This window comes from Mchenga conophoros, linkage group LG18 (assembly GCF_057382185.1).
Source record: "Mchenga conophoros isolate Kocher_MC1m ecotype Shallow Benthic linkage group LG18, M_conophoros_male_GT1.1, whole genome shotgun sequence".
Taxonomy (NCBI): Eukaryota; Metazoa; Chordata; class Actinopteri; order Cichliformes; family Cichlidae; genus Mchenga; species Mchenga conophoros.
The window spans coordinates 3,319,925-3,342,438 of NC_140543.1; the positions used below are offsets into that span (position 1 = coordinate 3,319,925).

Consider the following 22,514-nt stretch of genomic DNA (forward strand, 5'->3'; position numbering starts at 1 on the left):
TGATTTTAGAAAAAAAAGTATGACTTTCACTCGTGTTCCTTATTATTTTCCAATCTGTACCAACTGACTCCTCTCGTTACCCACGGTGCATATATTTCCGTGATTTATCTTTCTTTGTCTCATCTAGTGCAATTCTAATCATTACTTGTTATCAGTTTCTAAAGTGTGCTCTGCGCTCATGTATAACTAAATCTTCCCCCCAGCAAATCAATACAGCGTTGTAATGTTTCGTTTATCTAATTAAATCCCTGATAGACCCGTTTCCAACAAACGTCTGTTTCAAGCTCTTGTTTTATAGGTTTTGATTAGATTGTAGGAAATCAAACTAAACCATGAAGGACACAGAAGTGTGGTTATAAATGCATTATTTCATAAAATGTATGTTGGGTAACTTGTTTTCACAAGTTCTTTTTTTTTTTCAGTGTTAGAACAGATTGTAACTGTAACATTTGACTTCTCTGACAGGCTGTGGACTGATTTTAAGAACTCAGTTCAGTTTTGATGCTAAAATATATGATATTAGCTTACAGATGGTTAAATGTCAAACAAATGTCAATAAAAGGCTGTCTCTCAGCTCACAAACCCCACATAACTACAAAAAAAACCCACTGCTGTAGCTTCAGATAGCATTTTGCTAATAACAATGTTAGCAAGTTTAGCTAAAGTTAGCTAGCTAGGTGCTACGTAAGGGATCAAGCACCTTCTGATCCTAAGATGATTTTCTGAGTCCTGTACAAAGAAGCAACTTCACCACACCCGGGATCTTTTCATTATCTGGATTCTCTCCTTGTAATATCAGCAAGTGGACACATGAAGGTGGCTATCAACTGACACAAACATGCTTTAAGATTTCTTATTTAGCAAACTATGTTAATATAGATGTGGTTGGCTAATTCAACTCCTGGAATAGAGTATACTTTACTGTGAGTTACTTTATCAATTTAATTCTAGCTAGCTGACTAACTGTGTTTTGCTACCTATGGTTATTATTATGAAAATATATTATGTGATTAGAGATGTTATTTGGCTAGCTAGCCAAAAACTATTAGTTGACCTGAAAAACTTGGACACCAAACAGAAACTGGGAACGTTCCCTTTTTGGCCTGTGGTTGCAGATCGGTCTACAACGTCTCTTTATGCTCTCTTTACACTTAATGTCATGTCATTAGCAGTCACATGACTACAAACACTGAATACTGGTCATAAAATAGTGCATCAAAGAACAAGCCCCACTGCTCACTGATTTTGGAAAAAGATTTAAACCCTTCACCTTGAACATTAAATAATTTTCTCTTTACTAAATTAACATCTCCCTCACCCACTGATGTTTTGTTTTTTTTGTTTTTTTGCTTTTAAGAGGTTGAAGCAGAGTCCCACCTACAGTTTGCAACCAAACTCTTAACGTTTAATCAATACCATACTGACAGAACCATTAATATCTGTACCCACTCTTGGACCATTTCTTCCTGCTTTCCCATGAAAAACAATCTCATCATGACTTTGTAAAGAAGTGAAGCAGCTAAAGGTGAAATTTAATTGAACAAAGCAGCCGGTGTCCATATCTTAATGCAGCAGCAGCTGCGTGCCAGAAACTCCAAACGCGGCGTCCATTTCTTAATTCGAGGCAGATGTGCCAAGTTTTATGCTGTCAGTCAATTTCCTGATGGAGCCGCAGGTCTGAGCCAACGAGGCGCCGCAAACATAATCCTGTTTATTTAAACCTGCTGCCAGAGAGGAATACACCCTTACATCCACATACCTGTACCTGCTGTACCATGATTGACATGTATTTGCTCTGTTAATGGATGAATGAATGAAAGTTGATCAATGAGTACAAGATCAATAGCCCTGATTTTGGGGTTCAGTACAAATGTTTGCAGCTTCATGTGTCAGCCTTTATATGTTTGTGCCGGTTTAAACATTTGAATTATGCTTGAAGTATATTTTGGTTCATTTCTGTTCAAATTTGGAAATTATAAGCTCTTGGTTTGTAGCTCTTTTTAACCCGATGGCTCACCTGATGCCTTTAGGCACAACCCATTGATAAATCTCATAGATGGAACAATATTTAAGTTTGTAGTCCCCCTGAGTGAAATAGCGTTATTTTTACTAACTATGGGGTTTGATTTAGTACTTGGTTTGAGTAAATCAAAGCAGAACCATTGAGGCTATTCACACAAAACAATAGATCATGATTTGCATGATTATCACTGAAAATATAAAAAAAAATGCTAAAATTAGTCACTTGGGTGGTCTATCCAAGTAGAGTCTATGAGCTCGGTTCTGCTGGAGGTCACTTCCTGTTGAACGGGAGTTCTTCCTTTCGACCATCTCCAGGTTTTTGCTCGTAGGTGACTGTGTACTGATGCTATATAAATGGGTCTGGTTCTTGTTTATACCAGTACCAATTAGTCCAATCCACTGAAACTGGATTGGACTAATTGGCTTTGCAGTTTTAAGACCCAGGGAAACCAGCCCGCCAGTGCTTTGTAACAGCCGCGACCTCTGGCGATAAGGAAAGGCTGCTCTTCATAGAGGACTCGCGCTCGGGGAGACATTTTTTGGTTGACTCAGGCTCCCAGAAGAGCTTCGGAAACTTTTGTGTCGTCTTTGCATACCTCCACAATGGTATATTATTTAATCTTTAAAAACATTGGAGATTTCCCGCCTACCACCAGAGAGAGCCCAAGTACCACAAGTGGTACGCGTACTCCCTGGAACATCTCCAAGGTTTATTTTCACTTACTGTATGGTAGTGACAATTTTTACATGCACACCTCTTTCAATAATGTTCAAAGTCCCTGATAATCGCAGTAACAGTGGCTTTAATGCTGCAAACCTGCTCAAGCCCACACCGAAAATTCATCATCAGTCAGTAATGGAATTGATTTCTTTTTAAAAAGCCCAAAAGTCATACAGTCTTATGAATCCGTAACATGGAGGGCATTTGCATATATCTGAAATCTTCCCTTGGATGTTCAGGGCTGCAAATTCTAGTCGGGTTTACAATAAATAACAACTTTATACATGAAGTTTGTAAAAGCACATATCTTAAATAAAAGATCTTTATATAATAAACCACTAAAGGAACTAAAAAGCTGCATGGCTTCCCGTCCAGGAGACGGTTGGTTTAAGGGTTTAATAACAAGCAGAAATCTGATGGTTTGTGTCTCTTGTGTCTTCGCAGATCCCGGTTCTGGTTCAGGAGACGGAGACGGTGAGTGTCTGTCTTTCACTGGGCTATTTAAAGATTTCATTTCCTGCTTCACTTCTGCTGCGGGTGAAAGTCAAACACAAATCAATTACAGCAGAGTCGTTATCTGCCCTGCACAAACATTAACTGCTTGTATTGTGAGCCGTCTGTGATATGAAGAAACTAATCACTGAGGTCAAAACGTGGCTGAACAACCCCTCCACGCAGAACCGTTTATTCTGCCTCTGTGAGTCCTTCTGTGCCTCTGCAGCCCTGAATGTTAACTCCTCTAATAAAGGTTTCATTAAGTCCTCCCTGAAGAACACAATGGTGTTGTCTGTCCTGTGGGAGTCGAGCTTAAAGCCTCGCTGTTGCCAAATTTGGCAACAGAGACATTTTGCAACCATCTGTGAGCACGGACCACAGTGTTTGTTGTTTAATTTGGCTGCTGGAGGGGTTTTAATTGGAGGCGGCTGCTCGAGAGGCAGTACCTCCACCATCCGCTGCCATCTGCATGTGGGCGGGGCCTCTGAGCAGCAGGAGATGGAAGAGCTGATCCATGGAGGATTAGAAAAGGTTAGGAAAACTAACGGCAGCTCTTTAAACATGTTCACACCTGTTAACTTGTTTCCTAACAGTAAATCATGGCTGCATGTGACATGCAGAATAAAATTGACTAAAACACACATTTAGTTCTTTATTTCACTTTGTTAACTGTACATGTGCACAAATCTGTGTGCATTTATGATGAGAATACCTCGTTTATATTCAAACATACAATTTTATACATTACAAACTAAGCCTTTATGTAAGTCATCGACTGAGGAACCTCAACTTCATCATTTCAATCAAACGTCTGTTGTATTGATCTGGTCAGGTAAGTATCACAGGGGGTTGTTAATCACTTCCAGCTGCTTTAGTGTTAATGAAATTTATAACAGGTGCACAAGAAAGGCAACAATGAGACAACCCCAAAAACAGGAGCAGTTTTTAGACGTAGAGAGCGCTGACACGTTTTCCCTCCTCATCGTTTTTCGCTGTTTTTTCACTAGTTTGGCCGTCAGTGTCACTAATGGTATCATGAAGTGATACCTGGGCCCTACAGAGTTTGCTCCTCCAGGATGGTACATCAATATCTGTCTCTCCAGGAGACAGGCAGTTACTCTAGGAGAGCTGGGCAGGACCGTAGAAGGCCCTCAACCCATCAGCAGGACCGCTGTCTGTCCAAACTACTCTGCTTTATTAAGACTGTCATTTAATTGAAAAAAGTTAGCGTTCATCCTCCAGCTTCACTGTGTTTATGCTAGCCATAGCTGTGTAGCTAGCCACCACGCAGCACCTCATTGTATACCAGCTAGCCCGACTTCAGTAACCCTACAAGCGTCGCTGCTGTTTATTTTTCTGTCTTCATTTATGTTGGAAGTGATAGCAGAGCTGCACGTTTTAATTTTTGCTGTGGCAGCCTTCCAGGCCTTCCTGGTTTGTGCATGTCGAAGCTCAGTTTGGTCTTCGTGGCGTTTCAGCCAATGACACGAAATACCATCCTGCGGTGGCCTTGCTGGATCCGCTGTCCACCCGCCGTGTGATGATACACCGCTCTCAAGGCTCTGCTGGTGCTGCGCTATTCCCTCTCCGATGCAGAACGGCTGAGAAACTCCTCTCTCTCTTGGGCTTGGGTGATGGTACCGCTCTCGAGCCCACGGAGAGTACGCTGTCCTTGCTAGGATGACGGCGGATTCCTCTTCACTCACGTCTTCCTCTGACAGGTGCCGGTGCGAGCTGGCCTTGCCAACTCCCCGCTGCTGGCCGCGAAGGATTACCGCTCACTCGCAGAAGCGGATCAGATTCTCCTGGCAACCAGGTGCTTCGGCATCCAGGCGATAGTTCCCGACTCACCGACAGCATCTACTGCACCACCACCGATTCTCCCGGGGGCCTTCAACTCATCGATGGTGGCTGGGATCGCAGCGCGGTGGCACCGCGGAAAAGGGCAGTGTTTTAAGCATCAGCGTGACAACGCTGTGCCGCCTTTGCAGTTTTAAGACCCAGGGAAACTTTAAGACCCAGCGCTTTGTAACAGCCGCAACCTTTGGCGATAAGGAAAGGCTGCTCTTCATAGAGGACTCACGCTCGGGGAGACATTTTTGGTCGACTCAGGCTGCCAGAAGAGCTTCGGAAACTCTTGTGTCATCTTTGCATACCTCCACAATGGTACATTATTTAATCTTTAAAAACATTGGAGATTTCCCGCCTACCACCAGAGAGAGCCCAAGTACCACAAGTGGTACATGTACCACAGTTTGAGAATCACTCCTCTAGTTGTGCCATAGAATACCAGAACTGGCAGATCCACCACTGGCGCCCTGTGCTGTGAATGAGTGAGAGCAGATTCACCCTGAGCACATATGACAGATGTGAAACAGTCTGGAGAACTTTTTAATGAAATCCAAAGCAGATTCTATTCTGTTGTTTATCTTAGTCAGTGCCTAAAGCTCGTGGGCACAGAGGAGGATAGGATCATAGATCAACCAATAAACCAGCAACTCTGCCTTCACAGCTCTCTTTACCACAGTAGACAATCTGTCCACCAATATCCTGCTCCACTCCTCCCCTACGTATGAACCCTGAGATACTTGAACTCCTTAACTTGAGGCAGCAGCTCCTCTCCATCCTGAGATGGCAGTCCACCTTTTTCCATGATGGAAAACTGCTCCGGTGTGAGCTGGAGACTGATGCTTGCTGAATTCAGAAGGATGCAATCTCTACTAAATAAATCAGAGAAAGTAGGTAAGAAAATGTGCCCTTAAAGTAGGTCAACCAACTGGCAGAGTTTTCTAATGAGATCTGTTAGGTAAAAGATTTTACCCTATTCATGTGTAATGTCTGTCCTTTAAAATCTGAAAGGTTCCCTTCAGGGCTGATAAGTTCTTTATGAAGAGTGATTTGAATGATTACGTGGAGATGTGGTGATTTTCCTTCCTCACAGATCATCCGTGTGAATAATTTCGACTTGATTGGGAGACATGATGATGCCAAGTCCTTCTTCTCCACTGTAATTTGTAATTTTCTTTGGGCTTTGCTGCTTTCATGTTCATTTTTTGAGGGTCAAATTGTTACAGCTCAAGTTTAAAGGCTTGGTTTTCTCTTTGGTAAAGGCTGACTGACAAATGTGTCTGCACAAAGCTTTGGATTCAAACACAAAGAAGCAGACTTGCGTTCGAATTTAACCATTCAACATATTTTTTACTTGCACTCAGCTGTTTAAATATTTTGTTCATTGGCCGTTAAAATGTATTTTCACTGCTGTGCTGCCCTACTGACAATAGTGCAGCACAGAGTGACTCAACGAGAACAAACCCATCTGTAGATGTTAGAAAAAGCAGCAATTGTTGCTCTTGTAAACCAGCTTGAAAAGCTTTGTCCTTATAAACGATGGGCAGTTTGTAAAAATTCATCCAGAGTGGGTCAGATTGTTTAAGCAGAGACATTATTACTGTGTGTCTGACCAAGCCAGAGCGGTTTTCTCGTGGTGCGATTATTTGCAAAATCTCTGCACAAATGTAAATCAATTCCAGTCCATGCTGGGTGAATGTGGATCGTCCAGCCGCCACTGACTGTCAGGAGACGACAGCAAGTTTACCGGCAGTGTTTGAGGGCCATTGGAAACGTCATCACCCCGTATCGATGGGCCGTGGAACAAACATTCGTCTTAAAGTCGAAGAACTTGAGAAACCACACAGCTGTGATCCTGACAGTGACATGCTCCGTAGGTGAGAAACTCTAATTGTAAACAGTGACAGTAGCTGTGAAGTTGTGGCAGGAGCGTTAGTACTGCGGTGATACGACACCGTGTGTTTGACCTGCTGGCTGAAGTTGTCTGTGAGAAATCCAGGGCAGATTTACTGAGTGAGAAAGATTCAAATTACCAAAGTGGATACAGGATTACATACATTTACATTAGTGCATGAGCAAGCTCCTCTTTAGAAACGCAATCAACTAAAAATTCTGAGATTGTAAAAACAGGCGTGTAGAGCTCTGCTTTAGATTGGTGTCAGGGACTAATCAAACACAACTCCAAGATTACTGGTGATGACAGCAGAGGACACGGCCTTCAGACGACTCCCAATCAAGAGGGTCATGATTTGGGGTACAGCAGTGGCACCACACAGTTTTAAATGGAGCGATGGCCGTGGTGAGACAAAATGAAAGCTGCTGATGAAAGATCACACTCGCCAAAAGACTCACTAGAACGGTGTCCAACTGCAGCCTCGATGGCCGGTGTCCTGCAGGTTTTAGATTTCACTGTGGGTCAACACACCTGAATCAAGTGATTAGTTCATTAGCAGGCCTCTGGAGAACTTCAAGACATGTTGAGGAGGTCATTTAACCATTTAAATCAGCTGTGATGAATGAAGGACACATCTAAAACCTGCAGGACTCCGGCCCTCGAGGTGGACACTCCTGCACTAGAAGATCCAAAACGTCCATAAAATTGTGCTCCAGCATTCTTCATTCTGGGAATGACTGTCCAGATGGTAAATGGCCTGTATTTATATAGCGCTTTACTAGTCCCTAAGGACCCCAAAGCGCTTTGCATATCCAGTCATCCACCCATTCACACACTGGTGATGGCAGCTACATTGTAGCCACAGCTGCCCTGGGGCGCACTGACAGAGGCGAGGCTGCCGGACACTGGCGCCACCGGGCCCTCTGACCACCACCAGTAGGCAACGGGTGAAGTGTCTTGCCCAAGGACACAACGACCGAGACTGTCCGAGCCGGGGCTCGAACCGGCAACCTTCCGATTACAAGACGAACTCCCAACTCTTGAGCCACGATCGCCCCAATAACTTAGAAACCTTAAACTGTCCACTAACCAGTCTTAACACGACGCTTCTGCATCTGCAAAGCCAGATTTAACCCTGTGTCAGGCCGTGGGTTCGTTCATATATGAGCATACGCGATGAGATTTATTTTCCCCTCCATTCTTAGCAGTTTGAAATTTTATTTCAGTATTTTCCAGGTAATCTGCAAAGGAAAGGAAAAATCTATCATTTCAGTGCATGACCTTTTTTAGCAGTAAATTGCAGCTGTAATAGCAACTAAATAGCAGCTGTGATTTAGCTCTAAATTGCAGCTAAATGGGTTTCCAAAGAAGTTTCTGCTTCTTGGTTAAGTCATTAAATATACATTTATTATATATGAGCTTTTGAGAAAATAGCTTTAACATTTAATGTTAGATAAGGAAAGAAATATAAGGTTCGTGCATTACAAACATAAACCATAAACAGCTGAGAATCACCTAATAAAGTCACATTATTTACAGGTCAGTGAGACAAATCTTTAACTAAAACAAAGCCAACTCGATCTATAGTGACTGGAAGGAAATCCATACTAACTTCATGTTTATTTAAGCTTTTAAACAGCTTAAATGCAACAAGCAAGAATATACCTGTATCCTGTAATCTACATCTAATTTGCAGCCTTAAAAAAACGTTTTAATGAAAGTTTTTAGTTAATAAGCTGGAAAATACAGAACCTGTGAGTCACCTCAGCTCACAAATACACGGCTGAATGAAAAGGCTCCGTAACAGCAGGTCACTGCAGTTTTTCACACCATTTCACAGGAGGAGCGAGTGCATCTGCTCGGGACTGATAAAACGAAGCCTGACATTCACAAACAACAACAAACAAATCAGCTGTACAAGGCGTGAAAAATTCATCCAATAAATAACGTCTGCGTTAGAACAGAAATACCTCCGCCGCTCGAGTCACGCACACGGTTTCATTTCAACAAACCCATTAACTTCTCAGAGGCATTTTTGGCACTAAGCGTCAGCGCTGATCGCACAGTAGCTGGAATATAATTTATAGTTTTTAATTCTGTGTCACATTAATCATTTAAAGCTTATTGTTTCCTTCCTTTGTCTTTGACTGTCACATCTGTCCTGATCTGCAGTCATGCTAAACGTATTAGTTTCATGATAACAGACGCTGGATTAAACACATGATGCTGTGGATGATTCACGGGTGGCGACCTGCTGCTTTCGGCCTCCACCCTGAGCTGTCAGTTTGATACTTTAACCTTTTCTGTCGACGTCTAATTAGCCTTCTCCTGCCTCTGTAGTGTGTGTGTGTGTGTGTGTGTGTGTGTGTGTGTGTGTGTGTGTGTGTGTGTGTTGAACCTCGATGCCTCCTGGTCTGAAACTGAACAGATGTCAGCGATGTGATGATGAGGGGGAGGATGAAGACCTGATCTCTGTCCACTTCTGGACACAAAACCGGTTTAAGGTTTGGATGATCAGAAAATCAGATTCAGTGGATCTTTTACTATTTCATATTTTTCGTGTGTTAAATTATTTTTATTAATGCTAAAGTGTGAATCGATTGTAGCGCAGCTTAAAGAAATGGCGCCTTCCTTGACTCTCAGTTGCCTTGGAAAGCTTGAGGACTGATTTCTAAATGAAAGACTCCACAAAGATGGGTTTTCCACAGAAATCCAAACCAATGGGATGTTTAAAGCTGCTCCCATGTGTTTTACCTCAAAACCTCTTGTCAACAGCGAGCAGCATCCACACATAACTTCTCATGAGGGCAAAAATAACCAGCTGATAACATCCTGATGATGTTAGCAACAAAGTTATGGTTAGCTATGTTGGATAGCTAGCTTTTTCTTTCTGTGTTACGGGTGTGTTTGGCTACTGTTAGCTAACATTAGCCAGAGGATAGGATGAAGCACGTGGACTGATTTCTACATGAGGATGGATCCAAAAGATGTGAGATTTAGCTGTGACGTAATTCAACCGTGGCTAACCTCGCTAACATCTATGAAATCCTCTATGAAAGGAGACATGACACATAGAGTATCCTGAACTTTATAATATCTGAATGACAAAATTCTAAAAAAAAAAAAAAGCGAGACGCCCACTATGTCATAATTATGAGCTGTAACCATCTAAACTAGACTTATTTACAGTCACAACAGTGAAACGGCTGTAGATGCTCCTGTAGAAAACACAAGTCTCGAAGATATCAACGTTTTATTTGTGATGTCAGGGAAAAGAACTACTCTACCCACAATTCTAAGTTGAAACACTGACTTGTCTGATTAATGGAGGTGGCTGTTACCATGGCAATGTTTAAACCCAGTGGCAAGCATGAAATTTGAGAAACAATTAGAGCGGTGATTGAACTCGGGAACAAAACACGGTTTACACATCGGAGCATGTGTACTTTACTTCAGTATACACACACACATTCTCGTTTTGATATCTTAGTGAGGACATGTAATTTACATGATGTTTTCCCTAGCCGCTTACCCTAAATATCAAAAGTAAATCCCTAACCCTCAGCCTAAACCTAACAATAACCTAATTGTAACCTTGACACTAAAACCACATTTTGAGTCTCAAGAATGCCTTCAAACTCGTGAGGACAGACACTTTGGGCTGTGACTGTTGGTCCCCACAACTATAGTAACATTCCAACTTTTGGTCCCCACAAAGATATATAAACAGGTACAGACACACACCAGACTAAAACTATACTAAACACTATGATACTGAATCACTTTGCATAAGAATACTGGAAGTCATTTGCGTTAGAAGCTTGCATTTGCAGTGCATTATGGGATGTGTAGTTCCTTCACTGTTAAGAGTGGTTCTGTACACAGCCTGGTACCTGCGCCGTGTATGAATTTGTCTTTACATAAAGTATGTGCATGCATGCAGACACAAAGTCTCATACACAGAGAGAGCACCACTTCTACACCCGTTCAATGATGAAACACGAAAGTCCAGATGTGACACTGTGTGGATATGAGGAGGCTTTAGCTGTTGGTGCAGTCGCTGTGTTTCTGGCTGTGGGTGGAGACGGCTTGGAGCAGCAGCGTCCTGCTGTCAGCAGAGTTGAACAGAAACAAAGGAGCCTCTCTGCTGCAGATCCCCGTCAATCGATCGGCAGCCTCCGAGCCCCAGCTGAGCTCTCCGTGTTCAATACATCCACACACAGCAGGCCAATCTGTCAGCCAGCAGGCCCACACACACACACACACACACACACACACACACACACACACACACACACACTGCAGCGTCTGTCTTCACCAGTCATTTTAATCATGCTTTTGCTGTCGAAATCTTGCAATAAGTGAGAAATAATAAGAGCGCGACCTCTCCATCCTTACTCATAATGCAGCTCTGTGTGTCTCGAGGTGGACATAATAATGTGAACATGCTACAGGCTGTCAGAGAGGCATCACCTTTTTTTAATGAGTGGCCAGCTGTTATCTGGCTGCCACACATTAATAATAAAACAGCAGCGTCTGGCTGTGTTAATAAACCACAGAGGATAATACTTTAAATAACACTGTAATTGTTTGTTTTTTAAACAAACAGGAATTTTAATTATACTTTTTTATTTAAAGCTTCTATAAATGTGTCTGTAACGAGCGATACGAACACTGGAACGCCCTGTTTAGAGAAATCGTGTTTCCAGCGTCGCAGCCAGACTACCGACTACTGAGTGAGTTCAAGAGAGATTTTAGGACGGACTGGTTCTTATATCATGCTCTGTACAGCATACCTTACGTCTGCATGCTTTCTATCTAACATCACTCTCAGATGGTTCAGTATCTTGCCTAAAGATACTTTGGCAGACTAGAGCAGCCTGGGATTGAACCACCAACCTTTCCTGCGCTGCCTCCTGAGCCACAATCTTTTAATCCCAGCCTCTCTTAAACACACTGCAGCTCGCAGTCTTCAATCGCAGGCTCAGAATTTGTTCATCTCTTCAGAGACTGAAGAACACGGAGGACGAAACCTTTCAGTCTGTGAATATTTCTATTCTTTTGGTTTTGATTTTATAGTTTTTACAGTTTTTTTGTACTTTGTTGTGCATGTCTGTGAAAAACACTTCATAAATAAACTAGACTTGCTTACTAAAACTCAGATATTGCCACAGTCCTCCTTCATAATAATGCCAAGATGGTGGACGTGTCAGCTGACCAGCTCCCGTTAAGTGAAACCAACATTTCACAGTAACGGTTGCAGATGTGCGACATGTGCGGACAGATGCTCGCTTCCTTGAAAGTGAACAGTGGAGCTGTTTTGTGTAACGTTTCACAGACAGACAAAGCAGATGTCTTTGCATCGTTGAACTGAACGATGATGATCTGGACTGATTCACTCACAACCTCTCATTTGCTTAGATTTAAGGGTTAAGGATAAATTTAGTCTTGTATCATCAGCGAACAGTCATTTAAAGGAAAGCAGTATGACAATATGAGCGCTGTACCGTATATGTCTCCACTGCAGTGTTTGCTGTGGTTTTAAAGTCTGTTGAGACAATAAAAGTGTTGGTGAGTGCTCGAGACACTGCTGTGTTTATGCTCCTGTTACAGTCGTGTTTTTGTTCAAAGCTGTGTTTGATTGAGACTGACTAGTTAGCGTTTTGCACCAAACTGAATGCAGTTATTTAGCATGTGGTTGGACCCACCCACCATCCATCAGGTGTGGCTCTGCGGGGCAGCATTCTAAGCAGCCGCGACCACTAAAGCACAGCTTGGCCTTTCACATCATTCAGGAACCATCAGAGTAGAAAATTGCTCAGAGGCTTTGTATGCATACGGAGATCTTCCCGCATCCTAAAAAGGCGACTTCATCATTCACCTTTCAGCCAAACCTAAAAGTCTGTGATAAGTCGAAGTCACTTTTTCAGCATCTTTTTAAACAAGTAATAAAACGTCGAGCTACATTTGGACCAAATCAAATTAACAAAATCAGTGATTCCCATGAAGGTACTGCAAATGGGCTGCATGAAGTCATTACAATAAACACTGACAACAATAGAAAAATCTAGTAATTCTCATAAGATTTTAAAATTAGAAGTAGAAAGGAACATATGATCTTTCAAACTTGGATACGAGGTTATCAGTGAGGATGAATCTGATGCAGGTGCAGAATTAGATTAAACGGATTATCATCTGATGTCATCCTACATGAAAACCCTTCAAAATAAAATCCTCTGGGGTCAGTTTCAAAAGCAACTTCTAGTGCTGAAGGACTTTTTTCACTTACAATTTAAAGCTTCCTTGGAATCTTTACATGATTCTTCCTTTTCTGATTTTTTTATTTTAAATCCTGATTTTGGATCATAGTAAATTTAAATCTCCTGCTTGTGTATTAATCAGAGTAGACTGAAGGTTTAAAGACGAGTGTTGGTGATTTTGTCCAACACTGTGATTTTGGAGTAAAGGCTCTCTTGCTTATACGTGTACTCGTGTTTTATTTCCAGTGTTTTTGAGGGTGCTGCTTGTTTGCAGTGGAGCTGCAGCTCTGATCTCACCTTTCTTTGGATTTTAAGGTTGAATAGATGTTTTAATGGCTCCGGGCGCAGCTTTGAGGATGCTCATTACATTTCCTGCGGATTATTCTCCGTCCCCTTGATGGCTCTGAGCTTTTCCTCTATTACATGACAAAATTACACTTGATGAATCATGAAAACTGCTCCCTTGATGAAAGGCGGGTTGGGATAATCCCCACGGCTCTTTGATATTTGATGCTGTGGGTTGTTACCGCCTCATCTGCTCTGAACTCGCTCCCTGCTGGAAAATAGACGCCGTCATGCGAGATGGTATTAAACGCATCCCCCTGTAATGGTAATAATAATAATATCATAAGATGATAACGCGTTGTCTCTGTTTCCATTTGGCCAATAAGCTTCGGGAGCCTCTTCACACGTTCAGCTGTGTCTGATAGAAAAGCGCGTGAGCCGTGTCGCGTGTTGATGGTGGAAAACGGCGCCTGCGGCGTTAAGGGCACGGCGGCGCTCACCGGAACAGAAGCTGATGTGAGCTGGAGGTTGTTTTTGAAATGAAATCAGGTTTCTGTTCTGGAAAGATGTGCACAAATAATAATAATAAAAGCTAAGTATGAGGGGAAAGTGATGAATAAAGAGTTTCACAGCCAGCAGAGCAAAACAGACGGTGCGCTGAAATTAAAACGAGTTTTTTGGAGAAACAACAAGCAGAGTGTCACAGGTGAATAACGGCACACTTTTCACAGTACAAGTTCTCATCTCTGCTCCTCAGTAACAGTGTACAACAACAACACCATGGCTCCTCCTTTACAACCCGTCTTTACTTTTAAGTGAAGCTGAATTTATTCAGACGTTATAACTGTGTTTAAACAGTCACAGGTTCTGGGTTCATGTGTTGGAAGAGCAAACAGGTCAAGGTCTGGTTCACCAGTACTCAGTGTGGCACAGAGGGCCTATTCTGCTTCACCTGCAGCATGAAACAAGCTGTTTTAGCTCTCTTTAAGGCACCAGATAAACAGAAGGTGGTGGGACTTCCTGTGCCTGACATGACCATATTAGGGAAATCTCCCCTCTTTGACCTCATACAGAGTTAAGAGTAGAAACAAACCCTGCATGTATCGTAGTTCAGGCCTTGAACTTTTGGATCAGAGTGAATCACTGTGACCTGAGCTTTTGTTTTACTGAAAACTTTCACCACCAGGTGTTGGATCAAGGATACACCTAAAACCTGCAGGACTCCGGCCCTCGAGGCCTGGAGTTGGACACTGCTGGCCTAAGGTTTGGTCCCACATAAAAACACTGGTCAGCAACCATCTGGTAATCACTAGTTGCAAGGGAAAATTGTGTCTTCCCCCACTAGTTGATGATTGGTTTCTATTGAGAGTGCGATTGCTTTTTTGCTGGCAGATTCCTGCAGTTGCTCATTTCCTTTCTGAGCTGCAGCGACGCTCGAGAAATGTGACCAGAAATGGGGAGTGCTCACCTTCAAAGTAAAAGCCGCATTTCTTGAAATGTGCTTTCAGTGGTAACACACACTTCCGTCAAAGGAGAAGTTGCAATCACAACAAAGTTTTTGGTGCAACAGTTGGCTTCCCATTAGCGACTGCCAGCAACCCGTAGGTTCCACCCAGTGGTTTCCAGATAGTCACCTACTGGTTGGGAAACAACATTTTCCCGTAGCGACTGTTTATTGAAAGGGGGTCCTGTCTCAAAATGACCCCTAAGGAATCTAATGTGTGTGTTCCTTTAAAAAAATGCTCCATATAGCTACATGATACCAGTGTGTGATTTTTGTAGAAAATTGAGCTAATGCCTCCGTGAATAATACTGGTACATTTTGGTATATCTCACTGCTCACTGCACCGTCTTTTGGTCCAAAGCGATTTACAAAAAGTGAAAAGACACTGATTAATAATCATTATTGTTTAAAGGCACACTCATACTTAAAGTTTTTCTTCTTTGTGTCTTTCAGACGACGAGGGCTCGGGCTCAGACGTCGGGAAGAAGTTCACCAAGTGCAGCACATGCAAATACGGAGCAGAGTGTGACGAAGACTCGGAGGACGTCTGGTGAGTGTTCGACTCGTAACATTCATACGAAGCTCACCCCCGAGGTTTGTGTAAATACAAACTGACACCAACAACACCAAAGCTTCACTTTTTGTCTCCTGTTCTGTTTGTGTGCGGCAGCCAATCATATAGAGTTAGCTTACAGCTTGTTTCAGACAGGATAAACTGAGGCCCGGTATGAGATAAAGAAGGATTATTTGGGGCTGTCAATCATGCAAAGCTGCTCTAGGAATAAAATATATGACACTGGAAAAATCCACTTAAATAAACTGAAGTGAGGCTTTTACAGACTTACACAGAGAGAGATTTACAAATAAGATCCGTCTCCAAGGCCGTTTGACTTTTGTAGTTGAGGTAAATAAAGGTCCTGATTTCTATGTGAGCAATATATTTGCTTCTCTCTGTGAGCGTTCCTCCATATTTTTACCTATAAGTTGTTTTTTAAGGGAGATATTCTGATCTGATTAAGGACAACAGGCTTTTTATACTGTATCGATTGCAATCCCCTTCCAGGCATATTGGGCTACATAAATGAACTCGACTTGACTTATTAAGCGTAGCGAAACAAGACTATAAATCGACTGAAATAAGAGTCAAAAAGTTCTTTTTTTAGGTCCCACCATTGAACTCTGGGAGTAAATTTGAAACCATTAATCACGAGTGAAGGAGTTCTTGAAAGGGATTGAAATTAGTTCTTTGTATCTGCAGCCGGTCTGTGGAGGACTAATGAGCAGCGTCTTCGTTCCTCTAAACGCACTTCAGTTAATGATTGTGTGGCAGAGACGCGTTCAGACTGAAGACACAACATTTATTCTCCTAACTCGACTCCTCTCCTCCCTTCAGGTGCATATGTAACATCGACTGCAGCGGTCACAATGAAAACCCGGTGTGCGCCACTGACGGAAACTCCTACAACAACCCCTGCCTGGTCAGAGAGGCCTCGTGCATGAAGCAGGAGCAGATCGATGTCAAACACCTGGGCAGGTGCCCCGGTAAGAAGAAAGTGTACTTTATTGGTCCTGCATTTAACCCATTCACTCAGTGAAGCAGTGGGCAGCCATTGGGCGCCCGGGGAGCAGTGTGTAGGGACGGTACCTTGCTCAGGGGTACCTCAGGGTAGCTGTTCAGGGGAATCGAACCCCCGACCTTCCGATCATGGGGCCACCACTCTACCTACTGAGCTATCCCTCCCCATAAGACCTAACGAGATTACACGATTGCATTACACGAGCTCTGTGGGCAGTTTAAAGCCGCTCAGGTTGACGCGTTGAAGCTAATCTCATCTTAAATCACAGAATGAGGCTGTAACTGTAACTCGTTTATAAATGACTGCATGCTGAAGCAGAGGTGGTGATACAGTAACACGATGCAGTTTTATCAGGCTTGTTGCAGCTTAGAGTTCAGCCCCTCTAAGGCCTGTTTAAGACTGCAGAGAACCCCGTCGTCCAACCCAGACTGTCTGCAGTCCTGTGAAGAACTACACCCGCGATGCAGTGCTTTGTAGATCCTCCTTCAGCAGCAGTAACTTCTGCATGATGTTATCAGTCTTTCACGCTCTTCTTTACGGCGTCACTTCACTTCACTGGTATTTGCAGCATTTGTTTATGCACAGCTCTCCTGAGGTGTCACATTACAATCAGGCTGAGGTCAGGACTTTGGTGCATTTTCTTTTTCAGCCATTTTCTTGGAGATTTGCAGCTCAGCTTGGGATCATTGGACCGTTGCATGACTTACTTTTAGCCAGCGTTTAGCTGTCAGCCACACGGCCTCCTGACTCTACAATACTTTGGTGTACAGAGGGGTTCACTGCTCAAATCATCACCCCTCCCCAACCATGCTGGCAGTCTCAATAGGTATGTCCCAATTCCTTGGCCGCATCTTTCGGAGACCGCATTTGTCAGCCAATTACGTCACAGCCAGGCGACGAAGGCTGCTCCAAACGTGGCAGACAAATGCCTCCTTCATTTCCCCAGATTTAAAGGATGGGTCGGGTGTATCCTTCATGGCCCAAACTATCCCAGAATTCATAGGACAGCCAGTTCCAGTTTCCAACAATGGCGGCAGCTAATTAGTTTAAATATTACTCTTATTAATCTTTCTGGGTCACAAAATAAACTTTTAGAATGTAGCTGTGTAAACTCCAAATATCTGCTCAGTTTGTCAGGACATCACGTATTTGCAAAAGTGCTCCGACGTTTTCGTGTGTTACCCACCAGCTCAAGAGCTAGCCGGGGATTCAAGCCTCACTAGAGCCGGCGAGAACAGCGGACTCCTGGCACATCATTTTTAGACCCCTGCAGTCTTTCTCTACTCAGGTTAAGCATGATATATAAGTCACTTAGATAACTTAAAAATGTTCTTGTTTGGCTGTGTTAGTGTTTTATTTCCTCCGTCCAAAGAACATCGCTCCAGATGTTTTTGTTCCATGTTTTTTAGACGCACCTTCCTCCTGGAAACGCTTCCAAACAACTGATTCTTGTTCAATCTTCTAATTGTCTTGTCATGAACTTTGCCTTTAACATGCTGAGACCTGTAGAGGGTAAAATGAAGCTCTTTGGATTTTGTGCGCGTTCTTTGAGAACAGCATGGCGTGATCTTGAACTCCTGAGAAGATTGTGTTTTGTTAACACACACCTGAATCTCCAGACCAGCAAATCTGTCACTTTTATAGAGGCGCTCAAACCTGCTCGTGATCAGTTAATCAGGTGCATTGATTAGGAGCACCTGGCTGCTACTTACCTTCTGGCACATGTGGAGCTGACAGAGAAAGACGAAATAAAAGCTGCTCTCAGTTTCTGTCACGCTACGTAAGCTCTCCCACCAGCAAACAGAGCACTGAACTGAACCGAGCGGCTTGTTACTGATATACGATCCACTTATTTGAGCCGTGATTACACCAGTGTCCATACTGAGAATTGGGCCTCAGTTTATTGTTCAGTGTTTCGATGCTACACTGACAATAAAGATTCTGGTATTAGAGCGATATTCTCAGTGTGCTAGCTGAAGATTTTGTTTAAAAAATGTGGGTGGGTGACGTCACTTTGGCTGTGTTCCTGTTTTGCATGCAAATTTGAATCCAGTGAGGTGTTTGAACTTTTAAATGGCGCCTCATACTTTGGTCATTCCACTGGTGCAGGTGCACGGTGAGTTAGAAGCTGCAGCAGAGCTGTTTTGTTCTGACTAAAAGCAAAATGGTTGCTGACTCCTAAGATGAGGAAGAAATATTGAGTTTCTTGGGTTTTTTCAGTTGCATAAACAATCCTGAATAATTGGTGTGATTATCTGCATGAGGAGAGAGTTATTTAAGTGTGTGTGTGTTTCCATGATAAGACTCCGTCAATGCCTCGTGTTTTCAGCTGTTTCTGACAGTGGTGGTGCCCTGTGACACAGAGCGATGAGATACCAAGCTGTGATTTTGGTTTTGTTTGCACGTGAAAATGTAAAACATCTCCGAGCGTCTGTTTTTTAAGCTTTTGATTTACCTCCATCATGATGGCGTACGCCTCCACCCACAGTCTGTTCAGCTCTCTGAGCTCTCTGTCATCACGCTGTTTCCTGACGTGCATGAGCGACTGGATTCAAAGCTCCACGTGCAGCTTTGTGGCGGCCGGCAGGAAGCGCTGTGTGAATAAGTGACGCCAACACCTTTTTCAGCCAGTGAGGAGAGCGGATCTCTGGAGACGATCGTGACAGAAAATGGAGGGTTTTGATAAACAGACGTCCCTCCTGTGTGACAGAAATGAGGCATTCAGTGTCACACAAAGCAGTAATTATGGTTCAGTTTCCTTTTTTTTCCTAATAACCTGACCTGCAGCAAACACAGCGCTGGTTTGTGCTCCACGTGTCCACAGAGCTGATCAATGTTCAGAAAACAAACACCGACTGACCTTTTAAAGACACTCAAGTTGAATGTGAAGGCGTTTCGACGATACCCAGAGGCTTGTTTAAGCATCGAATAAGAAACAGGAGGAAGTTGAATCCATTTTTCATAATAAACCTGAGGAGGCTTAAATAGTCAGAGAAACAGATTTGCAGTTTACCGAGTCTGAAGTCACAAATTCACAGGAAACGAATCGTTCACTTTGCAAAGCTGGATTAACCTCATCAGGCACCATCACCGACTTTACAGACTGATTGATTCCTCATGTTTCGGTTTCTTTGAAGAGACATTTTAATGCTGTGTTGGTTTTTCCTGTTACTCAGAACCATTTGATGAACATAAAGTTAGCTTGTTGACGCCAATTTTCATTTCTGAGTCTGAATTCTCTCAGCTGAGTTCTGAGATCAACTGATCTGCTTACAATAATTAAGTCTGACAGTATAAATGTGCATTAAATGCAGCTGTCAGAAGGATAACTATCACAGGTTACTGTGAAGAAAAGCTAAAACCTGATAAAGTGATCTTATTCATGGTGCACACATGAGACAATCACATCATTTAAAGCATGTTTAAATAACTTCTAGTCAACAGCTGGCCTCTCGTCCTCGTGACTCCGTGGACCAAACATTTGTGGCTTTGGTACAAAAGACGTTGTGAGATGAAGTCTCGATGAGGAGCTGAAGCCTGTAGTAAACCCTCGCTGCTCGTCCCCCGTGGCTCAGCGAAGCTTCTGCTGATGCTTCCATGATGATCTGTAAACAGTCTGAGCCGCTCCGACGACCTTTGACCTCGACTGCAGCAAGTCGAGAGCAGCTCTCGGCTTCGCCGCTCTGTGTTCAGACAGAAATCCGCCCACTGACGCCTCCGCGGCTGTTTGATCCGATCCAGATTGGAAAATCTCACCGAATCTCAGAAAACGGTCGCCATCAGCTGTGTGGATTATGAAATAAGCTCGTTCTTCAACAATAACCCGCCCTGAAAGGAAAAACACTCTAAATGGATGAAACGAAGAAGTTTAGTACTCATTTCACTTCTTTGTATTTGACTCTTCTTTATTTTCCTCACTGAACTTTTCTTTTCTTCCCAGATTCGTTTTTTCGTCCTTCCATTAATCACACTTTCATGTTCTTCTTTTGTCTTCGGCCCTTTCTCTCCTTCTTTCCTGATGTCTTTGATCTTTCTCTCAGAAATGTAAGCTTTCCTCTTTTTATTTCTCTTCCTCAGTTTTAACTCCTTTCTTTTTCCATCTTTTTTTACTTTCTTTACTTTTTCCTTCTACGTTCTTATATGAGTCCACTTCTGTTTCTGTTTAGTCCTTATTGCTTCATTTGACTGAAACCTTGTTCTTCGTTCCTTTGTTTTTCCAGCTCACTTTCAAAAACTTGTTTAAGTTGAAGACCGTCACTGCTGCTGTTTAAATCTTCCAGCTTGAGCGTTATTCCTCTGGCTGCAGACGTGGGTCATTACTTCACATTGACTTGCTGATGTAGTAAAATGCAGGACTGATGGCGTTCAGGGCTCGCTGAGTACTGCTGACTGCACGACTGTGACCGTTTCATAAATCAGCCTCGTTATTGAAACCGTGTCAGACAAATTAATGCATCTAATCACCGGTGTTTTCAATTAAGAAACAAATCAAGTGAGCAGGAGCCGCAGTTTTAATCCGCAAGAAATTAATCCACACCTTGTTAACATCCTGAAATAATCTGACACGCAGGGCCTGCTTGGCACCAACAGCAGGTTTAAATAACATCAGTCAGAAATACAGAGTTAGTTTGTTGTACTGCAACTTTAAGTACAGTGAACAGACGCAGAGACTTCAAGTTCAGATCAGTTTCACCTACAGAGTAATATGAGCCATAACCTATGAATTTAAATCCAGTGCAGTATTTTCATTTTATCAATCGCTAAAAGAACAACTCTCAAATTTCAAAAGGCCATAGTTTGTTATAGCCTAGCTTAACCAACAGAATTCATTCTGCCTTGAAGTACTCGGGTAAAACTATCAGGTAAAGCTATAAGACAATCAAAACAACAGAAATGCAGGGAGACTTCAAAGCTACCAGAAAACTCGGAAAACTATGAGAAAGAGTTCCCAGCTGCCTGCAGCTTCTTCCAGCAAAATCAAACAGGAAGTCTGCAACAACACCACCAAAATAATAGACTTTATATGAATCGCATAACCCGTAGGGATGTTCATGCCAAATATTTTAAAAGTCGTTTAAATGAGAGGGAAATAAATCACATTAGAAAGAAGAGGTACATGGTGCTGCAACCAAAACCCTCCTTACAACTGCCTCGGTCACTAGCAGGTTGCTGTGGTCGCCTGTAGTTTGCATGGAAGCCACCAACTCGTCTGCAAACACAAACTACTGAGAGGTAGTGAAACCTGAAAATGTAGGACGTTGCCTTCCAAACAAAAATTCTGCCTTAATTAAACAACAACTTGCAAACTTGTACTTGATTCAGACTTTTCAACTACTTAGTGAGTAGTTTGTGTTTGCAGATACGTTGGCATCTTCCATACAAACTGAAGGCAACTGCGGCAGCCTACCAGAGACCCAAAAAAATCCCAATTTTCCAGTGCAACACCTCTTTGTGACCAATTTCATAAGCAAGCGTCAGCCATACAGGAAGTGGTCGGGGATACTCACTTTTCTTCCAAACAGTGGTTCCATGTGGCCTCTAGCTAATCTGTAGGCCTGCCTTAATTATCATCAACTCCTGATTTGAATTCATTTTGAAAACAGTGAAAACTCGACCGTTTCTTCTTTGTTCTTTTCATACTGCTGTTTTAATCTTTTATTATTAATTTTTCATTTGTATTTAGCTGATGCCTAGCATCATCATACTGCTCTTTTAGAGGACTGTGCACAAGCATGTCTGGGTAAGCTGCATACCCATAGTCCAGACAGACAGTATAAAAGATGGATGTGACTTGTGGGTCTGAAAAGTGAAACCTGAATTATTTCTGGTAGCTACCAGTGAAACTACCTCCGGTTGCCAAAAGGCTTCACGTCCTGTAGAAGAACCTCTGTAAATACTTTCCTGTTGA

The 22,514-nt window shown here is 42.7% G+C and overlaps 1 protein-coding gene across 1 annotated transcript in view; it reads left to right on the forward strand.

The window, feature by feature from the left end:
• Window positions 1-22,514, forward strand: part of tmeff1a (transmembrane protein with EGF-like and two follistatin-like domains 1a) — a 108,181-nt gene that overhangs the window by 72,081 nt on the left and 13,586 nt on the right. The window contains exons 4-6 of the mRNA XM_085254353.1: window positions 3,188-3,217; window positions 15,483-15,579; window positions 16,423-16,571. Of these exons, the coding sequence (XP_085110479.1) occupies window positions 3,188-3,217; window positions 15,483-15,579; window positions 16,423-16,571 (276 nt within the window). The remainder of the gene's footprint in view (window positions 1-3,187; window positions 3,218-15,482; window positions 15,580-16,422; window positions 16,572-22,514) is intronic.